Here is an 18,638-nt window from a genome sequence, read left to right as displayed (position 1 = left end):
CAAATTTAAAGAACCCTCAGTTCAAGATAGAAACAAATTCGTACGGGTAAACGGGTGATTATATTAGCATCACATGTATCTATGCTTGTTTGTAACTCTCTAGGCACACTGAAGATGAGATTGTGGTAGATCCAATTCCGTCAAAGTGGATACCAATTTAGAAATTTTCTTTTGTTTTTGTATTTTGTTGCACCGTATCATTACTGGAGTTGAATTTTGACATAATTTACTTATATAATTTAAAGGTATTAAACTTTTTGTTAAAATTTGACTAAAAAGGTTTTTTTTAAAGTGGGCGTGTTCGTCATCCGATTTCGCTAATTTTTATTTAGAACACATATAGTAATAGGAATAACGTTCCTGCCTAATTTCACCACGCCCATTGTCCAAAGTTTTACTATTCTGTGTCATAAGGTCAACCCACCTACCAAGTTTCATCGCTTTATCTATCTTTGGTAATGAATTGTCGCACTGTTTTGGTTTTTCGAAATTTTATATATCGGAAAAGTGGGCGTGGTTATAGTCCGATTTCGTTCATTTTAAATAGCGATCTGAGATGAGTGCCCAAGAACCTACATACAAAATTTCATTAAGATACCCCAAAATTTACTCAGATTATCGTTTTCACGGACAGACGGACGGATGGACGGACATGGCTAAATGAATTTATCTATTCGCCCAGATCATTTTTTATAAGTCTATATCTATCTCGATTAGTTTATGCCGTTACGGGGTACCGTTATGCGAACAAAATTAATGTACTCTATGAGCTCTGCTCAGGTGAGTATAAAAATTAGATCTCTAATAATCGTCGATCAACTGCTCTATCCTATGGAGTCATATATAGCTCATGTTTCTCGAGCTGATTTTCCCAATTCAAGCCTTAAATGAACATGTGTCTGTTTTAGATTTACATAGGCTTCCTATATTCAACGTGCTTTGTGCAAAGAGAATAATAACTGTGGTAACATAACATAACGGTAAAAAAAATCCCGACGGCTGCACTGTATGCCATTCTGCACATTACACCTGTAGACCTGGTGCAAAGAACATGGCGTTAACAACTACAACGAGGCTCAGTGCCTCGGGGCAGCTTGAAAGCACACCAAAGTATAGTGTCATCAATTACAGGACGAACAGACTACCTGGTTTCCCATCTGCGCTTCGAGGGGCTCTTAAAACCATAATAGAGGTGGATGGTTCGCACAAGGATGCCCAATGGCGGACGAGGCGATACATGTGTACACAGATGATTCCAAAGTAGTAGTATAAGCTGACAGATCACTGTAGCATTTTCCCAGCAGAAGTATTAGCCGTAACCAAAGCGGTAGAACCACTGTAAGGGCGTAGCTTAAACTGCAGCTGTGTTAACTTTGATATTGAAAGTGTAACAGTCCCAGGAAATAATCAGGACAGAGAAAATCATACATCTATATTGGGTCCCATGTTATATTGGAGTAGGTGGGAATTAAAAAGCGGATGAACAAGCTAAAACAGGCGCATCCCCTGAAGCTTTAGACATCAAAATTAGATTGGAAAAGATTAAGAGAAGGCGACAAGTGCACATGATCGACTAAGCGGGAAAGGCGTGGTTCCAAGCGCGGGGCTTTAAAGTATCGAAGATTATATGTTTGTCTTAAAACCTAAGACTAACAAAAAATACTAACCTTATTTCCCTAGGTGTCAGACGATCAATAAATACTGATATTTGATATATATACGACTTTCCGTCATCTATTGCTAGATTTGGTTTGACAACAAAACTTCCGGAAGAAGAGAAATTCAGATTAAGCGGATTGCGGCCACCGTGGTGTGATGGTAGCGTGCTCCGCCTACCACACCGTATGCCCTGTGTTCACATCCCGGGAAAAGCAACATCAAAATTTTATAAATAACACCCAAGTTTATTATCCAATAAAATTTCAAACTTTTGAGATCTGCGAGTTTTTGAGGCAAATGGCCAAAACGTTGATTTCCTTAAATACATACAAATAAAAGATTTCCTAAATATTATTTTTTTAAATAGAAAAAGCGAGCTTTTTAAAGTAAGAACACCGGCGTACGCCGCCGCGCCGCCCGCGCTGCCCCCGCCGGTATATAGTAGAGCCTACGCTGCCGCCGCCGATAAAGTGGTCGGCGTATCGAGATTGGTTTTCATAATTTCATTTATAAAATTCAAAAATGTAGAATAAATTCACGGGACTTGAAAAAATTTTTTAAATTTTCGATTTTTTTCAAACACATTTTCGAGATTGGTTTTCATAGTTTCATATTGATCTTGATGAGAAAGTTTATGTTTCATGAAAAATTTACGTTTATTGTGAACCCTAAACAACCTGTTGGAAAGGATATCTTATTATTCCGTTTTTTCGGGTCGTGTATTGAAAGCTCTTATACAGGTTTTGAAACATTATAAATGTGTCACTTAAGCTAATTCACGACTATTTGTATTAGTTATCTTAGCAAGCTCCAAGGCCCATCGTGCTATACGGCCTGAAGGGCTTTCGATGGAGTTTAACCAGTTTAGAGACATATGGTCCGTGATTACCTTGAATCGGTATCTTTCCAAGTATGGCCTCATCTTGCGTATTCCCCAGACTATCGCGAGGCACTCCTTCTCGGTGGGCGAGTAGTTGGTTTCCGCCTTGTTGAGTTTCCTGCTGGCGTAGGCGATCACGCGTTCTCCGCCTTCCAGGTCCTGTGTCAATACGGCACCCAGCCCGAAATTGCTGTAGTCCGTTTGTAAGGTGAAGGTCTTAGTGAAGTCCGGGCAGGCTTTCACTTATACTTTCACTGATTCCTGTTGGGAGTGCACAACCACTATCTGACACTAGATCAGTGAAGCACTGCATCTCCCAACTCCGCCGAAAAGCGAGAAGGAAGCACAAAGCCAACCTTGAGGCCTATTAAAATTTTCGGCTCAACTAAAAAACCCGACAAATTACAGTTGAGCCGAGGATGACCCGCACGACCACTATGACTGAACGACTAGAATGGGATCAAGCTGAAATTGTTGTGAAATATACAGTAGATTGAATTGTGCTATACATCTAATTAATTGCTTAAAGTTGTTAATTAGTTAAAGTTGTAGAAATACCCGGATATGTTACAATTGGGAATTAGTTTCTAGTCGAGGGATTCAAGGGGTTGTGTAGCGCAATATATAGCTTCTCCAACCCAATTGTCAACCTCACCTTCGAGCGGCGAATCCCGTTTCACTAACAGACGGGGCTCTGGCGACCCCAAGCTCCTCATGGAACTAGGGGGTGGGGAGGGAGGGATGGCCTGAAGGTTTAATGTGGCCATATAAATCGTTCCCGAGATGGTCGGGCCAGCACCTTAACGCTGCTGTGTTACCGGAGCGTATCGGATCTGTATCCGACAAAGGACCATCACATCGATAACACTCCCCAAAGCCTTCGGGGAGTAACCTAATCGCTACAACAACAACAACAACAACAGTTTCTAGTCGAATTTAGTATCGATTTTCTTAACCCTGCATCTACTTTCACATCTCTATGTATATGTTCTTGATAAACTGCTGTGCGTTTATTATTGGACACAATTTTTGCAAATTTTTACAAATCGCACGAGTATCCACTTAATATACGTGATGAAACCGAAAAAGAAGTTAGGTATGTAAAATAGTTTAATTTCTACATGGTTTTGCTAAATTTTTTGTACTAAAACAGGTGTTGGCTTAAGCCGCGAAGAGCGCAGTGTCATAGTCATTGGTGAAATTATACAAGAACTATTGAAAGCACACGAGGATAAAAAAGATGTCAATCTCAACCGTCTTAAAGCACGTGTTTCCTCAAAATATGGTTTGGAAAGCTCGCCTCGTTTGGTTGACATCATTGCGGCAGTGCCACAGGATGCCAAAAAAATATTGTTGCCGAAATTGCGTGCGAAGCCAATACGCACGGCGAGTGGGGTAAGTTCATAGCGTGTTTTCGGTTATTATTAATTTTTTTAACTAACCCCTTTACATAGATTGCCGTTGTCGCAGTAATGTGCAAGCCCCATCGCTGTCCACACATCAATATGACGGGCAACATATGCGTCTATTGCCCAGGTGGACCGGACAGCGATTTCGAATATTCAACACAGTCGTACACGGGTTATGAACCGACATCTATGCGTGCTATACGTGCACGCTACAATCCGTATCTGCAAACTCGTCATCGCATTGAACAACTTAAACAACTGGGACATTCTGTCGATAAAGTTGAATTCATTGTAATGGGCGGCACTTTCATGAGTTTGGATGAGAAATATCGTAATGATTTCATAATGAAATTGCATGATGCGCTAAGTGGACATACCAGTCGTGATATTAAAGAAGCCATACGGTATTCAGAGATTTCACATACAAAATGTATTGGTATAACCATTGAAACACGTCCGGATTATTGTCTCAAACGACATATTACCGATATGCTGAACTATGGTTGTACTCGCTTGGAAATTGGTGTACAATCTGTTTATGAAGATGTGGCGCGTGATACAAATCGTGGTCATACGGTGAGGGCTGTGTGCGAAAGCTTTAATTTGGGAAAAGATTCGGGTTATAAAATTGTAGCGCATATGATGCCCGATTTGCCGAATGTAGACTTTGAACGTGATTTGGAACAGTTTATTGTAAGTTTTAAGTTGTATTTTTTTTATAACTCGAAATACAATCGATCTAAGCCTACTGATGATTATCTCTTAGGAATATTTTGAAAATCCAGCATTTCGTTCAGACGGTTTGAAAATCTATCCAACACTTGTTATACGTGGCACTGGTCTTTATGAACTTTGGAAAACAGGTCGCTACAAATCATATCCACCATCTATGTTGGTCGATTTGGTGGCAAAAATATTGGCACTCGTACCGCCATGGACGCGTGTCTATCGTGTACAGCGTGATATACCAATGCCACTTGTTAGGTATGTTATAAAAAAAATGTGGTTAACAATATAAATTATAAATATACTATTCTTAGTTCCGGCGTTGAACATGGCAATTTACGTGAGCTCGCTTTAGCACGCATGAAGGATTGGGGCACAGATTGTCGTGATGTTCGTACCCGTGAGGTAGGCATACAAGAGATACATAATAAGGTGCGTCCTTATGAAATCGAGTTGATACGACGTGATTATGTAGCCAATGGTGGTTGGGAGACTTTCCTATCTTATGAAGACCCAAAACAAGATATACTCGTTGGCTTATTACGTTTGCGTAAATGTTCGCCCGATACATATCAACCTGAGCTAACAAAAGCAGGACAATGCTCAATTGTACGTGAGTTACATGTATATGGTTCGGTGGTGCCAGTCAATGCACGAGATCCAACAAAATTTCAACACCAGGTAACGAAAGAACTTTTTTGATATGACTGATTAGATTTTATGTTCTCTCGTTTTATTATCAATAGGGATTTGGTATGTTGCTCATGGAAGAAGCTGCACGCATAGCAAGAGAAGAACATGGAAGCGTGAAATTGGCTGTCATTTCTGGTGTTGGCACACGCGCTTATTATCGCAAGCTGGGCTATGAACTAGATGGCCCCTATATGTCGAAAATGCTTCAGGATAATACCAAGGAAATAGTTGCAAACAAAAGATTGCGTAAAAGTAGATTTAGTAGATTAGAGTAAAACTAACTAAGAAAAGTGATAACAGAGTGCACTATATTATCTTTGAATAAAATCTTAACCAACCATTTCAACTTTATCTTCTTAAATATAAATCAGTTTAATATTTCTTATATACATAGTAATTTACATACAATTAAACAAATATGTTTATTATTTATCCTATTCATTATAGATCGTTAGCCTATACTGGGTTTACAAGAATTCTTAAGGGTCTGCGCACAGATCTTATTACATCTAAATATATGTACAAATAACTAAATGACTTGCTATTGCAAAAAATGTGTATGCTTCGCAATTACAAATCAAATCCAACGGACTATTTTACAAAATCACACAATTGCTTCTGCCGAACCGAATATAAGAAATATTGTCCAGCCAACTAAATTAATAGCCGCAGCTGTACTGAAAACCATTGGCCAACTCTGGGTTATCTCCAGAATATGACCAGCAAGATAGACCCCCAAGAAACCAGGCACAGCGCCGACCGTATTCATTAAACCGAAAACGCTACCCGAATGTGAAGGTGCCAAATCTTGAGGATTCACGGTGACAGCGTTGTTGTGAAAGCCAGTGCCTCCTAAAGAACAAAAGCATAAAGTTATAAAGAAAAAAATGGCAGTACATATATTAACATTTTTCTTATTACCAATTATAACCGTCATACAAAAGAGCGCTGTATAAAAATTATTTGTGCGTGCCATAACAAATAATGCTAAATTCTGCAGAGCAAAACAACAACTTTGTATAATTTTTCGAACAACAGTAGTCGACCATTCGCGTGCTACTAAACGTCCCGTTACATATCGCGCGAAGAGCGTACAGGGCGGCAGAGCGAGCCAAGGTATCATATTCACGACCCACACTTTGGCATGAGGAAACCCATCATGAAAATATGTTGGAAGCCAGGAGAGCAATACAAAAAAGCAATTCATTTCACAAGCATGTGCAAGTACACACGCCCAAAATGATAACTTTCTAAAGTAACACAACCATGGAACAGTATCTGTGATTTGTTTGCTGACACACAGGCGTGATGGTAATGATACATTGATAATACGACCACGTTCACCAGCCATTGTATAGTATCGTAGCATTAAAGCCCATGCAATACCCAAAAAGCCAATAACACGAAAAACATATGGCCAACCAAAATAGTCCAATACAAATGAGCCCAAACTGCCGGTGAGCAGAGTGCCCAAAGCTGAGCCGGCAGTGAGTAGACCAAAAAAGCTTGTGCGTTCATTTTGGCATAAGTTCTGTTAAGAAAGAAAAAATATTAATATTAGAAGTGATTAATATTTAAAGCCACAGAATTCTTCGAAACGAAACTCCAATCTCTACGGTCTGAGTAACGGCAGCATAACAATTAAGGGAATAAAACTTTGAAAATATTGGTTTTTCAGAATTGGAATATGTATATAATAGTACTATATATATATTTCAATACACTTGTTATTTTCAATCAAAGCCAAAACATTTGTTGTTTGCGTGAACTGTGCTGCTTGTTGTTGTTGTTGTATTAACGATAAAGGCTTTGGGGAGTGTTATCGATGTTGAACTGTTCTAGTTTTTGTTGTTGTTGTTGCTGCATCCAATAGGTGCGGCCAAGTACAAATTGTCATCATTGTCCTCTAATGGGAGCCCCAGGAAACTTGCTGTTTCAATAGGGGTGGACCATAATGAGAGGGGTGTTAGAGGCGTTGGTTCCACAATACAATTGAAGAGATGGTTGGTGTCATTTAACTGTGCTAGTCTTTTTGTTTCTCATGAAATGACGTTACAGAGTCAATTTTTAGTAAGTGAAATGAGCTGTTGTCACTGCACTCAATAAAGATTGAGGCACAGATTGCCGTGATGTTCTTACCCGTGAGGTAGGCATACAAGATATACACAATTAGGTGCGTCCTTATGAATTTGAGTGGATACGACGTGATTATGTAGCCAATGACGATTGGGAAGTTTAATTTTCTTATGAAGATCCTAAACAAGGCATACTCGTTGGCTTATTACGTTAGCGCAAATGTACGCCCTTTTTCTTGTATCAAGCTAAGTTAATGTTAGACGTTCAGCAGTGCTACAACAGCAACAACATTGTCACTGTGATATCAAGGGGTTGTGAGGGATTCAAGGGGTTGTGTAGCGCAATATATAGCTTCTCCAACCCAATTGTCAACCTCACCTTCGAGCGGCGAATCCCGTTTCACTAACAGATGAGGCTCTGGCGACCCCAAGCTCCTCATGGAACTTGGGGGTGGGGAGGGAGGTATAGCCTGAAGGTTTAATGTGGCCATATAAATCATTCCCGAGATGGTCGGGCCAGCACCTTAATGCAAAGGACCATCACATCGATAACACTCCCAAAGCCTTCGGGGAGTAACCATATCGCTACAACAACAACATATATGTGTATATAAATGTGTATATGTTTATTAAGTCTATGATCGAAAAGAATCTTACAGACTAGATACAAATGAATAGAAAGATATAAAAACTATATAGTCAAACTTATATATGTAATTACCGTGTAAATAATAAAAAAGAAAAAAGATAACAATGAGATGAATAAATAATAAAAATAAATTACAGCCACAAATCCAGAGAAGACTTGAACGTACTTCTCGACAAAGAGAAATCAAGAAGGAAACTCCCCGAGAGTCTATTAAATACGGTAAGTGCGCGGAAAATCGGGTCTAACATGCAATAGTTAGCTCTACCGACACTCAAGTAAAAGGGCAAGAAAGTACGAAGACACCTATTAGGTACATTAAAATTAACTTTAGCTAGAAGAGCTGAACAATCCAAAGAGCTAGTGATGAGATCATAAACAAACATTAGTAGATGCGCAGTTCTCCGGATTTCAAGAGACTGGAGATTGATAAGTATGTATCGCGAGTAATAGGATGGGGTTGGATCGTCAAAGTTAATAGAAATTAAGCAAAATCTAATGAATTTTCTTTGAACCCTCTATTCTGGCAGAGTGGCCACTATAGATAGGATTCCAGACAACTGAGGCGTATTCTAATTTTGAGCGAACTAAAGAGATAAAAAGTGCCTTCCTGGTATAGGGATCCTTAAAGTCTTTTGCATATCTGCGAAGGAAGGCAAGGTTACTGTAAGCCTTCGGAAGGACATAACAGATATGACTAACGAAGGAGAAAGAGGTGTCGAAGACAACACCTAGATCAATAACTTCTTTGACAGAAGCCAGTGGAATACCTGAAATACCGTAGGGCGTGGTATGCAGGGTTAACGACTTGGAAAAAGACATTTGAAAGCATTTTTTGACATTTAAGTAGAGACTATTGGCATTACACCAAGCAACAAGATTATTTAGATCATTTTGTAGGAGCACTGCATCTGACGGGCCATTAATTCTACGAAAAATCTTAAGATCGTCTGCATATAAAAGGAAATCAGACGAATTAAAGCAGGAACCAATGTCATTAATAAAGAGCACAAATAAAAGAGGACCAAGAATGCTACCCTGAGGTACCCCGGATGTTGCCAAGAAAGGTTGGGACTTACAGTCTTCAATTTCGACGCACAAGGACCTATTCGACAAATAAGATTTTAACCATGATAGGAAAACAGAGTGAAATACAATGCATTCCAGTTTAAATAATAAGATTTTATGTGATTTATCGAAAGCCTTCGTGAAATCGGTGTATACAGTATCTACCTGGCAACCGTCCTGAAATGCAGAGATGCAGAAATCAGAAAACGACACTAGGTTCGTAACAGTCGAGCGACCAGCCACAAACCCATGTTGGCACGGCTCAATGACGCTTTTGATGACAAAAGCTAGCTTCTCTTTTATAATTTTCTCAAAAAGCTTCGAGCAAACTGTTAGTTTGGCGATAGGCCTATAATTAGAGACGTCATTTTTATTGCCAGCTTTAAAGATTGGACAAATGGAACTTTTTTTCCACCTATCGATAAAAGTTCCGGAAGACAGGGATAAATTGAATATATGCCGAAGAGGTATGCACAAAGATAAACTACAGAACTTCAGGACAAAGGCACAGAGGCCGTCACTGTCATATTTTAACGAGGGTTTAAGAGAGGACATAGCATTGCTGGCGTCATCGCCGGAGATCACGAGGAAGCCAAAATCTAGACGATCATAGAGCCCGGATCGCGAATAAGAGTCATTCAGATCTACAGTAGCATCATCAAAGTTTGATTTAAAGAAATCAGCAAACAGCTCAACTGTTTCTGGTAGGGACTGGGAGCGTACACCATTAAAGCTCATGCAGATCGGTATATTCGTCGAACCACGTTTGGATCGGATAAAGTTCCAAAAGGCTTTAGGATTTTCTTTAAGCTCATTTTCGAGCCTACCCATATAGCGATTGTAAAGGAATTTGTCAAGGACATTAAATTGACGCACACTGGTAGTGAACTGTTCTCTGAGAAGGATATTATCTGAATCTGCCTTGAATAAGTTATTGAGTTTGTTACGCTTATTTTTCAACCTCTTAAGAGTTTTATTATACCATGGTAATTTATGAAGCCTGGGCCCAAAACGAGGCACTATACTTTGAAATGTTTCAGTCAAATTCGATAAGAAAATATCATAACAAACACTGACGTCATTAGAGGGAAATATGTTTTCCGAGTTAATTTCAAATAATACATTGTTCAGCTCGCCGAAATCAGTAGATCGAAAGTTGAAAGAGGAATTATCTAAAGCAGGTGACGTAGGGATAGCATCAAAGTTATGTAGATGAATAGCTATTGGTATATGATGCCTATCAGATAGACATACAGGAAAAGTACTCTCAGAGAGTTGATATATTAAATTCTCGTCGACGAATATAAGATCAAGTAACCTCGAGAGAGTATTAAATAAATTATTGATTTGAATCAAATTACAACTTAAGGTATTATATATAAGGCTAATTTCATTAGAACGCGTGACATTGGTAGGTGTCAAAATTCCATTATATTGAAAATCTGACCAGACGATATCTGGTAGATTGAAGTCTCCAAGTATACAGAAGTTGTCATCAGTATGAGTTTCGCATAAATTAACGATGTTCTCCACATGACCATTATATAAGCAATCACCACTATTGGGCGGTATATATGTGTATTTAGTAGCAAGGCTAAGCTATATTTATTAAGTCCGACTGATTAAACGGCATCAGCATCGGCGGGTGTTGTCTCTAAAATTCCGTTTTCATTTAATGTGCTCTTACAATACCTGATTTAAATCTCATAAACTTATCTTGTTTAATCTTAATATGAGATTTTTATCTAATGCTTGCAGAAAAATTAAAAGTAAAATCACGCATCCTTCTACTTTTTTAGACTTAAATAGACCGGACCTCAAAAGTTTCGGAAAATGCTAAGGAAACTAAAAAATATGAGACATATGGCCATAAAAATTAAAGCATAATAGGAAATAAATGGGTGTGTTAGATGTAAGAAGAGAGAAATTAATACTCACCTGACTAGTCAGACTTATCATTGCCGGAAAGTGTACTCCTTGGAATGCGCCATTCATAATACGTATTGTTACAATAAATGGAATGGAATATGTTTTTACAGCCGCTGAACTCCATATAATATTTGGCATAAAAAATGTTATTAACGACCATCCAATGGCAGCAAACAGTATAACACGTTGACCACCAAACCGGTCACTGAAATAACCGCCCACCACCTGGCAACAAAATAAAAAAAAAAAATAGTTACATACTAAAATAATAATAAACAAAAGAATGAAACACAAAAGAAACACCTGTGTCAATGTATAACCCCAAAAGAATGCGCTGAGCACCGTGCCTGAATCGGTTTTACTCCATTTTTGCTCTGTCGCAACGGCGGGAATAAGCAGCGGCATTGTTGTGCGTGTGGAATACAACATTAATGTGCCTGTGATAAGTGTCAGAAACCATACACGCTTTTCATATCTATGAAAGAAGTTAGAGAAGGCAACATGACAGCGGAACCATGCAAGTCAATCATAAACAAAATTTACCTCGTCCAAACACTTTGGGTATCAACCAAATCGCCACGTAAAAGCGAATACTTGAGCTTCTCATCCATAGTCATGGCTTGTTTTTGTGTTAATATTTTATTGGTGCTTGGTTTTTTTTATTCTACCACGTAGCATTAGTTTTTTCAACCCTCCACCCCCTTATAGATGCGGTAAAAACAAGCGTGTAGCAGTCTTTCCAGCAATCATATTAATTTCTATTTTCCATTTATTGCACATTTGTTAATTACTTATATTCGCGAAATGTGAGTTTTATTTCTACTCTTTGTAGGTTTATTTTCAGGTATTTAACATTGCACCTCTTGTAGATTTGAAAGAAAAAACACATTAACAGCTGTTTGAATTTTGTGCTCACGGTGGGAACAATTCACAATCTTATACCCAACTGTTGTAATGCTGTAGAATCATTTAGTTTAATAGAGATAACAGTTCAATGCTAGTATCGATTATTATGCTTATTAAGCGCGAAGCAGAACTCGTAAACTGCGTCAACTGGCAGCCGATGGTAACATTGGCATCCGACCACCTGCCCATACTTATTTCGCTTGAGCGTAACGCCGACTTCATCGTCACTGAAAAACGCCCTTTCATAAACTTCAAAAAAGGAAAGTGGGAAGAATATAAATCCTTTACAGACAGCCGCCTAGCTGCCCTCCCTATCCCGACTGATGCCCACCAAGGGGAGCATGCCTTCCGTAAGGTCATTAAATCCGCCTCGGCACATTTCATTCGCGCCGGGAGAATTCCCGAAATCCGGCCCCACTTCCCGGCGGAGGCCGCAAACTTAGCGAGCGAACGTGACCTTATAAGACAGCTTGATCCAGGCGACCCCCAAATAAGGGATATAAACCAACGCATCAGATTGCTTGTAGATGAACACAAGCGGGCGAAATGGGAGGAGCACCTAAGAGGTTGTAACCTCTCTACCGGTGTGGGTAAACTTTGGTCCACCGTAAAGTCCCTATCGAATCCGACTAAGCACAAAGACAAAGTTGCCATCGCCTTTGGCGACAAATTGCTGTCGGACGCGAAAAAATGCGCGAGCGCTTTCTGCCGACAATATATAATGCATCCTACGGTCGACAAAGATACACGGAGAGCCAATAGACGCGCACATAAACACAAATTCAGCGCGTCACCAATCACCATCACCGCTAAAGAGGTTGAGGACGCCATTGGTCGTGCTAAACCATCCAAAGCAGTGGGCCCAGACGGCATAGCCATGCCGATGCTTAAAAACCTAGGGAAAGAGGGGTTCAAATATTTAGCTCATGTCTTCAATCTGTCTCTTTCCACCTTTGTCATACCTGAGAAATGGAAAATGGCCAAGGTGGTCCCGCTACTAAAGCCTGGGAAACCAGCTAACATAGGTGAGTCGTATCGTCCGATATCTCTCCTATCGCCAGTGGCAAAGACGCTTGAAGCCATTTTGCTCCCTTATTCCCAAGCAAATTTGCAGCTAGCCCCTCATCAGCATGGCTTCAGAAAACTCCATAGCACTACCACCGCGCTAAATGCCATTAGCACCCAGATAAATTGCGGTTTAAATCAATACCCCCACCATAGAACAGTACTCGTAGCGCTAGACCTATCAAAAGCTTTTGATACGGTCAACCATGGCACGTTACTGCAGGACCTGGAAGGGTCTACCCTTCCCCATGTCTTAAAAGGTGGACCGCACATTATCTGGGTGGTCGGCAGGCATCGGTGCAATTTAGAAATGAAACATCAAAACCAAGGAGAATTAAACAGGGGGTGCCACAGGGTGGTGTCCTATCCCCACTTTTGTTTAATTTCTACATATCTAAGCTACCTTCACCACCGGAAGGAGTCACAATCGTTTCCTACGCCGATGACTGCACAATAATGGCCACAGGCCCAGGCCCAAAGATCGATGCGCTATGCAATAAAATAAACGGCTACCTCCCTGATCTCTCCAGTTTTTTCGCCTCGCGAAACCTGGCATTATCACCGACTAAATCTTCCGCGACCTTATTTACAACATGGACGCCCCAAATGTCGACCATTTTGAACATCCACGTCGATGGCACTACGCTACCGACTGTCCTACACCAAAATCTTGGGTGTGCCGTTTGATCAGGATCTACATTTTGGTGAGCACGCAGCCGCAATTGTTCCGAGAATTCAGAGCCGTAACAAAATCCTCAAATACCTCGCTGGCAGTACTTGGGGAAAAGATAAAGAAACGCTCATGACTACATACAAAGCAATTAGCCAGCCGATTACGTGCTACGCGTCACCCATATGGTCGCCAAGCCTAAAAATCACCCACTGGAAGAAACTACAGGCCTGCCAAAATACTGCTCTCAGAATCGCCACGGGCTGTCTTCTTATGTCCCCAGAACACCATCTGCATAATGAGGCGAGAATACTCCCCATCAGGGAGAGAAATGAGATGCTGACCAAACAGTTCCTGGGCATCCCAACAGAAATCTGATTGATGAACCAGCACCGCCTAGGGGCTTAAGGAGTGATCTCCGTAAGCATTTTGAGGAAATACGGCACCTGAGAACCCAGCCGTATGAAGTGAAAAAACACAAGCAGGTCCTTGGTGAACTCCATAAACAGGCGTCGGACCTTTATGCCGGGAATTGCCCGGTGAATCCAGTACTTAACGAAAATTATCCAAAACTTGCGGAAGAGGAACGCATACTCCCCAGGGAAACGCGTGCCACTCTTGCTCAACTTCGTTCTGGATACTGTAACAGGTTAAACTCTTACCTATCCAGAATCAACCCCGACATACAAAATGTATGCCCCGTTTGCAATGTGTCCCCACATGACACCAACCATCTCTTCAATTGTAATGTGGAACCAACGCCTCTAACACCCCTTTCCTTAAGGTCCACCCCTGTTTAAACGGCAAGTTTCCTTGGACTCCCGTTAGAGGATATTGATGACAATTTGTGATCGGTCGCGGCTATTAGGTGGGGCGAGCATTGCCACAACAACAACATGCTTATTAATAGTATCGGGTTTAATACTTAAGGCTAGTATGTAGGTGTCTGCTCCTCAGTAGTATTTCCATTTTCTGACGATGTCGGTGGTTCTTCTACCTCAGCTTGAGTATTGGTATCTTGAGCCGTGGTTGAAAACGATGGTATTTCAGCTGCGATCGCTTCATCTTGTAGCTCACCATAGTGATCATTTCTGTGTTCGGGAATACTGTCGCCGATTCGATGAATTTGGTTGATCTGTCGTTTCCATATTCTGCCATCATCCAAGAGGACGTTATAGTGCAATTCCCCAAGTTTTCTGAGAATACGACCAAATTGATACTTTTTATCGTAGTAATCTCGCACTGATACACGTTCCCCTTCGTACAACTTCCGACTCGCCGGTTTAAATTGTATTTCTCGGTCTTCTTGTTCTACTGGCAATAGCAAATCCAATCTTGAACGAATCTGCCTGTTAAACATTCGCTGTGCTGGTGATACGCCCGTGGATGTATTTACCATTCGACGGTAACACATTAAAATTTGTGCCAATTTTGTGTCTATGTCTTTCGTACTGCTGTGCATAGCTTTGTGCTTATCTTTCAGCGTCTGCACATACCTTTCAGCCTCTCCGTTTGTCGCCGGATGAAATGGTGCACTTCGTTTATGTGTCATACTATTGCTTCGCAAAAACTGCCTAAACTCATTCGACGTGAGTTGTGTCCCGTTGTCGTTGACTAATAAAAAAAAAAAAAAAATGTTGCAAGAATTTGGCGGCAAACTTTGATTGTCGACTGTGTTGTGATATTATTCATTATATGTATTTCTGGCTATTTGCTGTATGCATCTACCAGAATGAAGAAATACTTCCCCATAAACGATCCTGCAAAATCGACGTGAACTCTTTCAAAGACACTTTATGGTGAATCCCAAACGTGTGTTGAAATTTTGCTAGGATTTTTCCGATTTTGTTGGCATGAGCTACAGTTTAGAGTGATGTTGTCAACATCCGAATCTAACCCAGACCACCAAATGTAGCTACGTGCCAATGTTTTCATTTTTGATGTGCCTGATGTAGTTCCTCAAACACAGCTTTCCTCAGTAGTAGTGGAATGTAAACGTGTGTCCCCCTCAACAAACATCCTTCTTGAAGTGCAAATTCCTGTTGGTCTATTCTAAATCGGTGTTCTTTAGCAAGTGTTTTTCCTGTTTCTAGTCCCTGTACAAGTTTGCTTACTATTTTGTCAGCTTTTATAGCTCTAGCCAAATCGTCCACTGTGACAGGCATATTATGTTTGCAGTTTAATTCTATAATATCTATTTCGGAAATTGTTGCTACCGATTGTGCTAGTGGTAAACCGGGACGCATTGTCTGCATTGCTATGCTCGGCTGATTTTCGGTACTTGATTTCGTAGTCGAACGAAGACAAAAAAATTGCGTAATGTTCCATCCGTGTTGTTGATAATATAGGGAGACCCTTTTGTGGTGAAAAAATCTGTGTAACTCGTTTGTTGTCACATTGTAGAATGAAGTGTCTGGCATAGACGTACTGGTAAAATTTCTTTACGCCGTACACTATAGCATATGCCTCTTTGTCGAACTGGCTGTAACGTTGTTGCGTAGCTGTCAGAGTTTGCGAGGCGAATTGTATTGGTCGTTCGGTACCGTCTGGGTAAATGTGGCTTAAAACCGCTCTCCAACTCCTACCGGGCTTGCGTCTGTTGCCAGTACTAAAGGTAACTTTGGATTATAATGTACTAAATAACTTGGACATGAAATTTTTTGTTTGACCGTATTAAAAGATAATTTGCATTTGTAATCCCAAACGAATGACACTTTGTCTTTGAGTAAGTTATTTAGCGGATACAGTACCGTGCTTAAATTTTCAAAAAATCTGCCATAATAATTTACTAAACCGATAAAGGAACGTACCTCATCCTTGTTTGTTGGCTCTTTCATCTGTTGTATTGCCTCCATTTTTTCTGTTGTTTTGTGGATGCCGTGAGGATCGATCTTATAACCGCAATATGTGATTGGGCAATGTATCGTTTGGTGCTGTTATTTTGATGTCGTCCAGAAAAACCGTAACACCATCGATGTCTTTAAGAATGTTCTCGATCTCGCGTTGCCATTTTGCTGGCCCTGTTGCAATTCCGTACATAAGTCTAGTTGGCTGGTATAGTCCCTTATGTGTTGAAAGTGTGAGAATCCTTTGATCTTCTTCGTGCACTTCCATTTGAAGATACGCTTTGGTGAGGTCGATTTTCGTGAATTTATCACCACCAGACATTTGTGAAAACAATTCTTCGATAGACGGCAATGGATGTTCGTCGATTAGAATGCAAGAGTTTATGGTGATCTTATAATCGCCGCAAATTCTAACTTTGTCGTTACTTTTAGGTACTGGTGTTGCCCATTCGCTGGTGTCAACTTTTTTTAATACCAAGTCGTCAATTTCTTGTTCGATTCGTGCTCGCGTTGAGAACGCTGGTCGCCTTGCTTTCTTGAAAATTGGTGTTACGTTAGGTTTCAAGTGAATACGTGCTTTCAACCCAGTTAGCTTGCCCATTGATGTTTTGTTGAACACTCGTGGATACTTGTGCCTCAATGTTTCTAAAGATATTTTGGCATCGATTTTCTCGAGTGTATGCTCGCCACGAAAAACTTTGTTCCAGTCCAACGGCGATAGGTTTAGCCACTCACGCCCCAATAATGGATGGCGTTTTGATTCGACAATGTATAATCGTAGCTCAAACGTTTTCCCCTTAGAAGTGACTTTGACATGCACGAAACCGAATACTTTGATATTATTTCCAGTGTAGCTGACCAGGTCTATGTCCGGTTCGTGTAGTTGTTGTTCTTCAATACGTCCAATTTGCTGATTGTAATCGAGTTTGCTCACAATTGCGACTGGTGCGCCGCTGTCAATTTCAAAATCTATAAAGAAAGAGTTTACTTGCATTGTAATCCAAAATTTGTTCCTTGATGTGTGCTTAGCTTTGCTTCCGATGATATGGCAGATCTCCTCCACTTCCCGATGCTCAGCGTAGTTAGCCTCCGTTTGGTCCTTCTGCTTCCGTTTCGTTTTGATGCAAACTTATTTTGTGTGTCCGGATATGCGGCATTACGTACAGTATACATTTTTTTCTGTACATTTTCGCGAAATATGTGGTCCGCCACAACGATAACAGCTTTTTTTTTAATTCTTTTCCTGAGTGTTTTATTTTATTGGTATTCTTCGATCGATTTCCTCCCGATGCACGATTTCTTTTTTCCTTGAGTGATACTTGCCCAACATCTTTGAGGTTATGTGTCATTTCGGCATTACCTTCTTCAGACAGTTCCATTGCACGTGCTGTCTTTAATGTGTTCTCGAGTGTTAAATCCGTTTTTTTCTAGCAACCGATTTCACATAACTTTGCTTTTCAACCCGAAATCTAGTTGATTTCTTAAGGCTGTCTCGAGATATGAACCGAAATTGCAATGCGTAGCCATTTTCTTCAGTTCGATCAAAAATTCGTCCACCGACTGATAGTCATGTTGCCAGCTTAGGTGGAAACGATAATTTTCCACGATTTCTAGCGGCTTTAGCTCAAATATTTCATCCAGTGTCTTACAAATTTCGTCGTATTTTTTCTTCTCCTGTTCGGCCGGCGCTAACTTGTCGCCACAGATGACATGATATGAAACTTCTCGCTCTCTGAGAGCACGTGAAAATGTGCATTTTTTATAATATTGGCCATAGATACCATCATACTCAAAATCAAATTTGGGCATTTCAGAATAAATTTGGGGTATTTTACATGGTAAAGGTTTAATTTATAATTTTCACTGAAAACTTACTCAAGATTGTCAAATGGGATATCAAAAAACTCGAATTTTTGTCAGGATTACAAATCCGAAGAAAAAATAACTATTTTTCACCCGTGGAAAACTTATCAGTGACAACACCTTTCATCGAAGGGCTGCACACGAAACGGGTTTTGATAGCAGCTTTCGATTGGAGAAAAAGTCAGCTTCTTAGTCTTCGCATT

At 40.3% G+C, this 18,638-nt stretch overlaps 2 protein-coding genes across 2 annotated transcripts; one reads left to right on the top strand and one right to left on the bottom strand.

Annotated features, from left to right (window-relative positions):
- Positions 1-3,502: 3,502 nt before the first annotated feature.
- On the top strand, positions 3,503-5,901 carry Elp3 (elongator complex protein 3). The gene is made up of 6 exons (XM_067767211.1): positions 3,503-3,635; positions 3,693-3,934; positions 3,994-4,641; positions 4,715-4,932; positions 4,989-5,355; positions 5,421-5,901. The coding sequence occupies exons 1-6, from the start codon at positions 3,614-3,616 to the stop codon at positions 5,640-5,642; spliced, it is 1,719 nt and encodes a 572-aa protein (XP_067623312.1). The 5' UTR covers positions 3,503-3,613; the 3' UTR covers positions 5,643-5,901.
- On the bottom strand, positions 4,715-12,034 carry MFS18 (major facilitator superfamily transporter 18). Its single transcript, XM_067767212.1, has 5 exons — positions 11,629-12,034; positions 11,389-11,560; positions 11,095-11,310; positions 6,289-6,898; positions 4,715-6,219 (listed from the first exon to the last, which is right to left on the bottom strand). Exons 1-5 carry the CDS (start codon positions 11,700-11,702, stop codon positions 5,972-5,974), a joined length of 1,320 nt encoding a protein of 439 aa, XP_067623313.1. The 5' UTR covers positions 11,703-12,034; the 3' UTR covers positions 4,715-5,971.
- Positions 12,035-18,638: the final 6,604 nt, after the last annotated feature.

Source organism: Eurosta solidaginis, chromosome 2, assembly GCF_040869045.1.
Source record: "Eurosta solidaginis isolate ZX-2024a chromosome 2, ASM4086904v1, whole genome shotgun sequence".
Lineage (NCBI taxonomy): Eukaryota > Metazoa > Arthropoda > Insecta > Diptera > Tephritidae > Eurosta > Eurosta solidaginis.
This window is presented reverse-complemented; position numbering and strand designations above follow the sequence as displayed.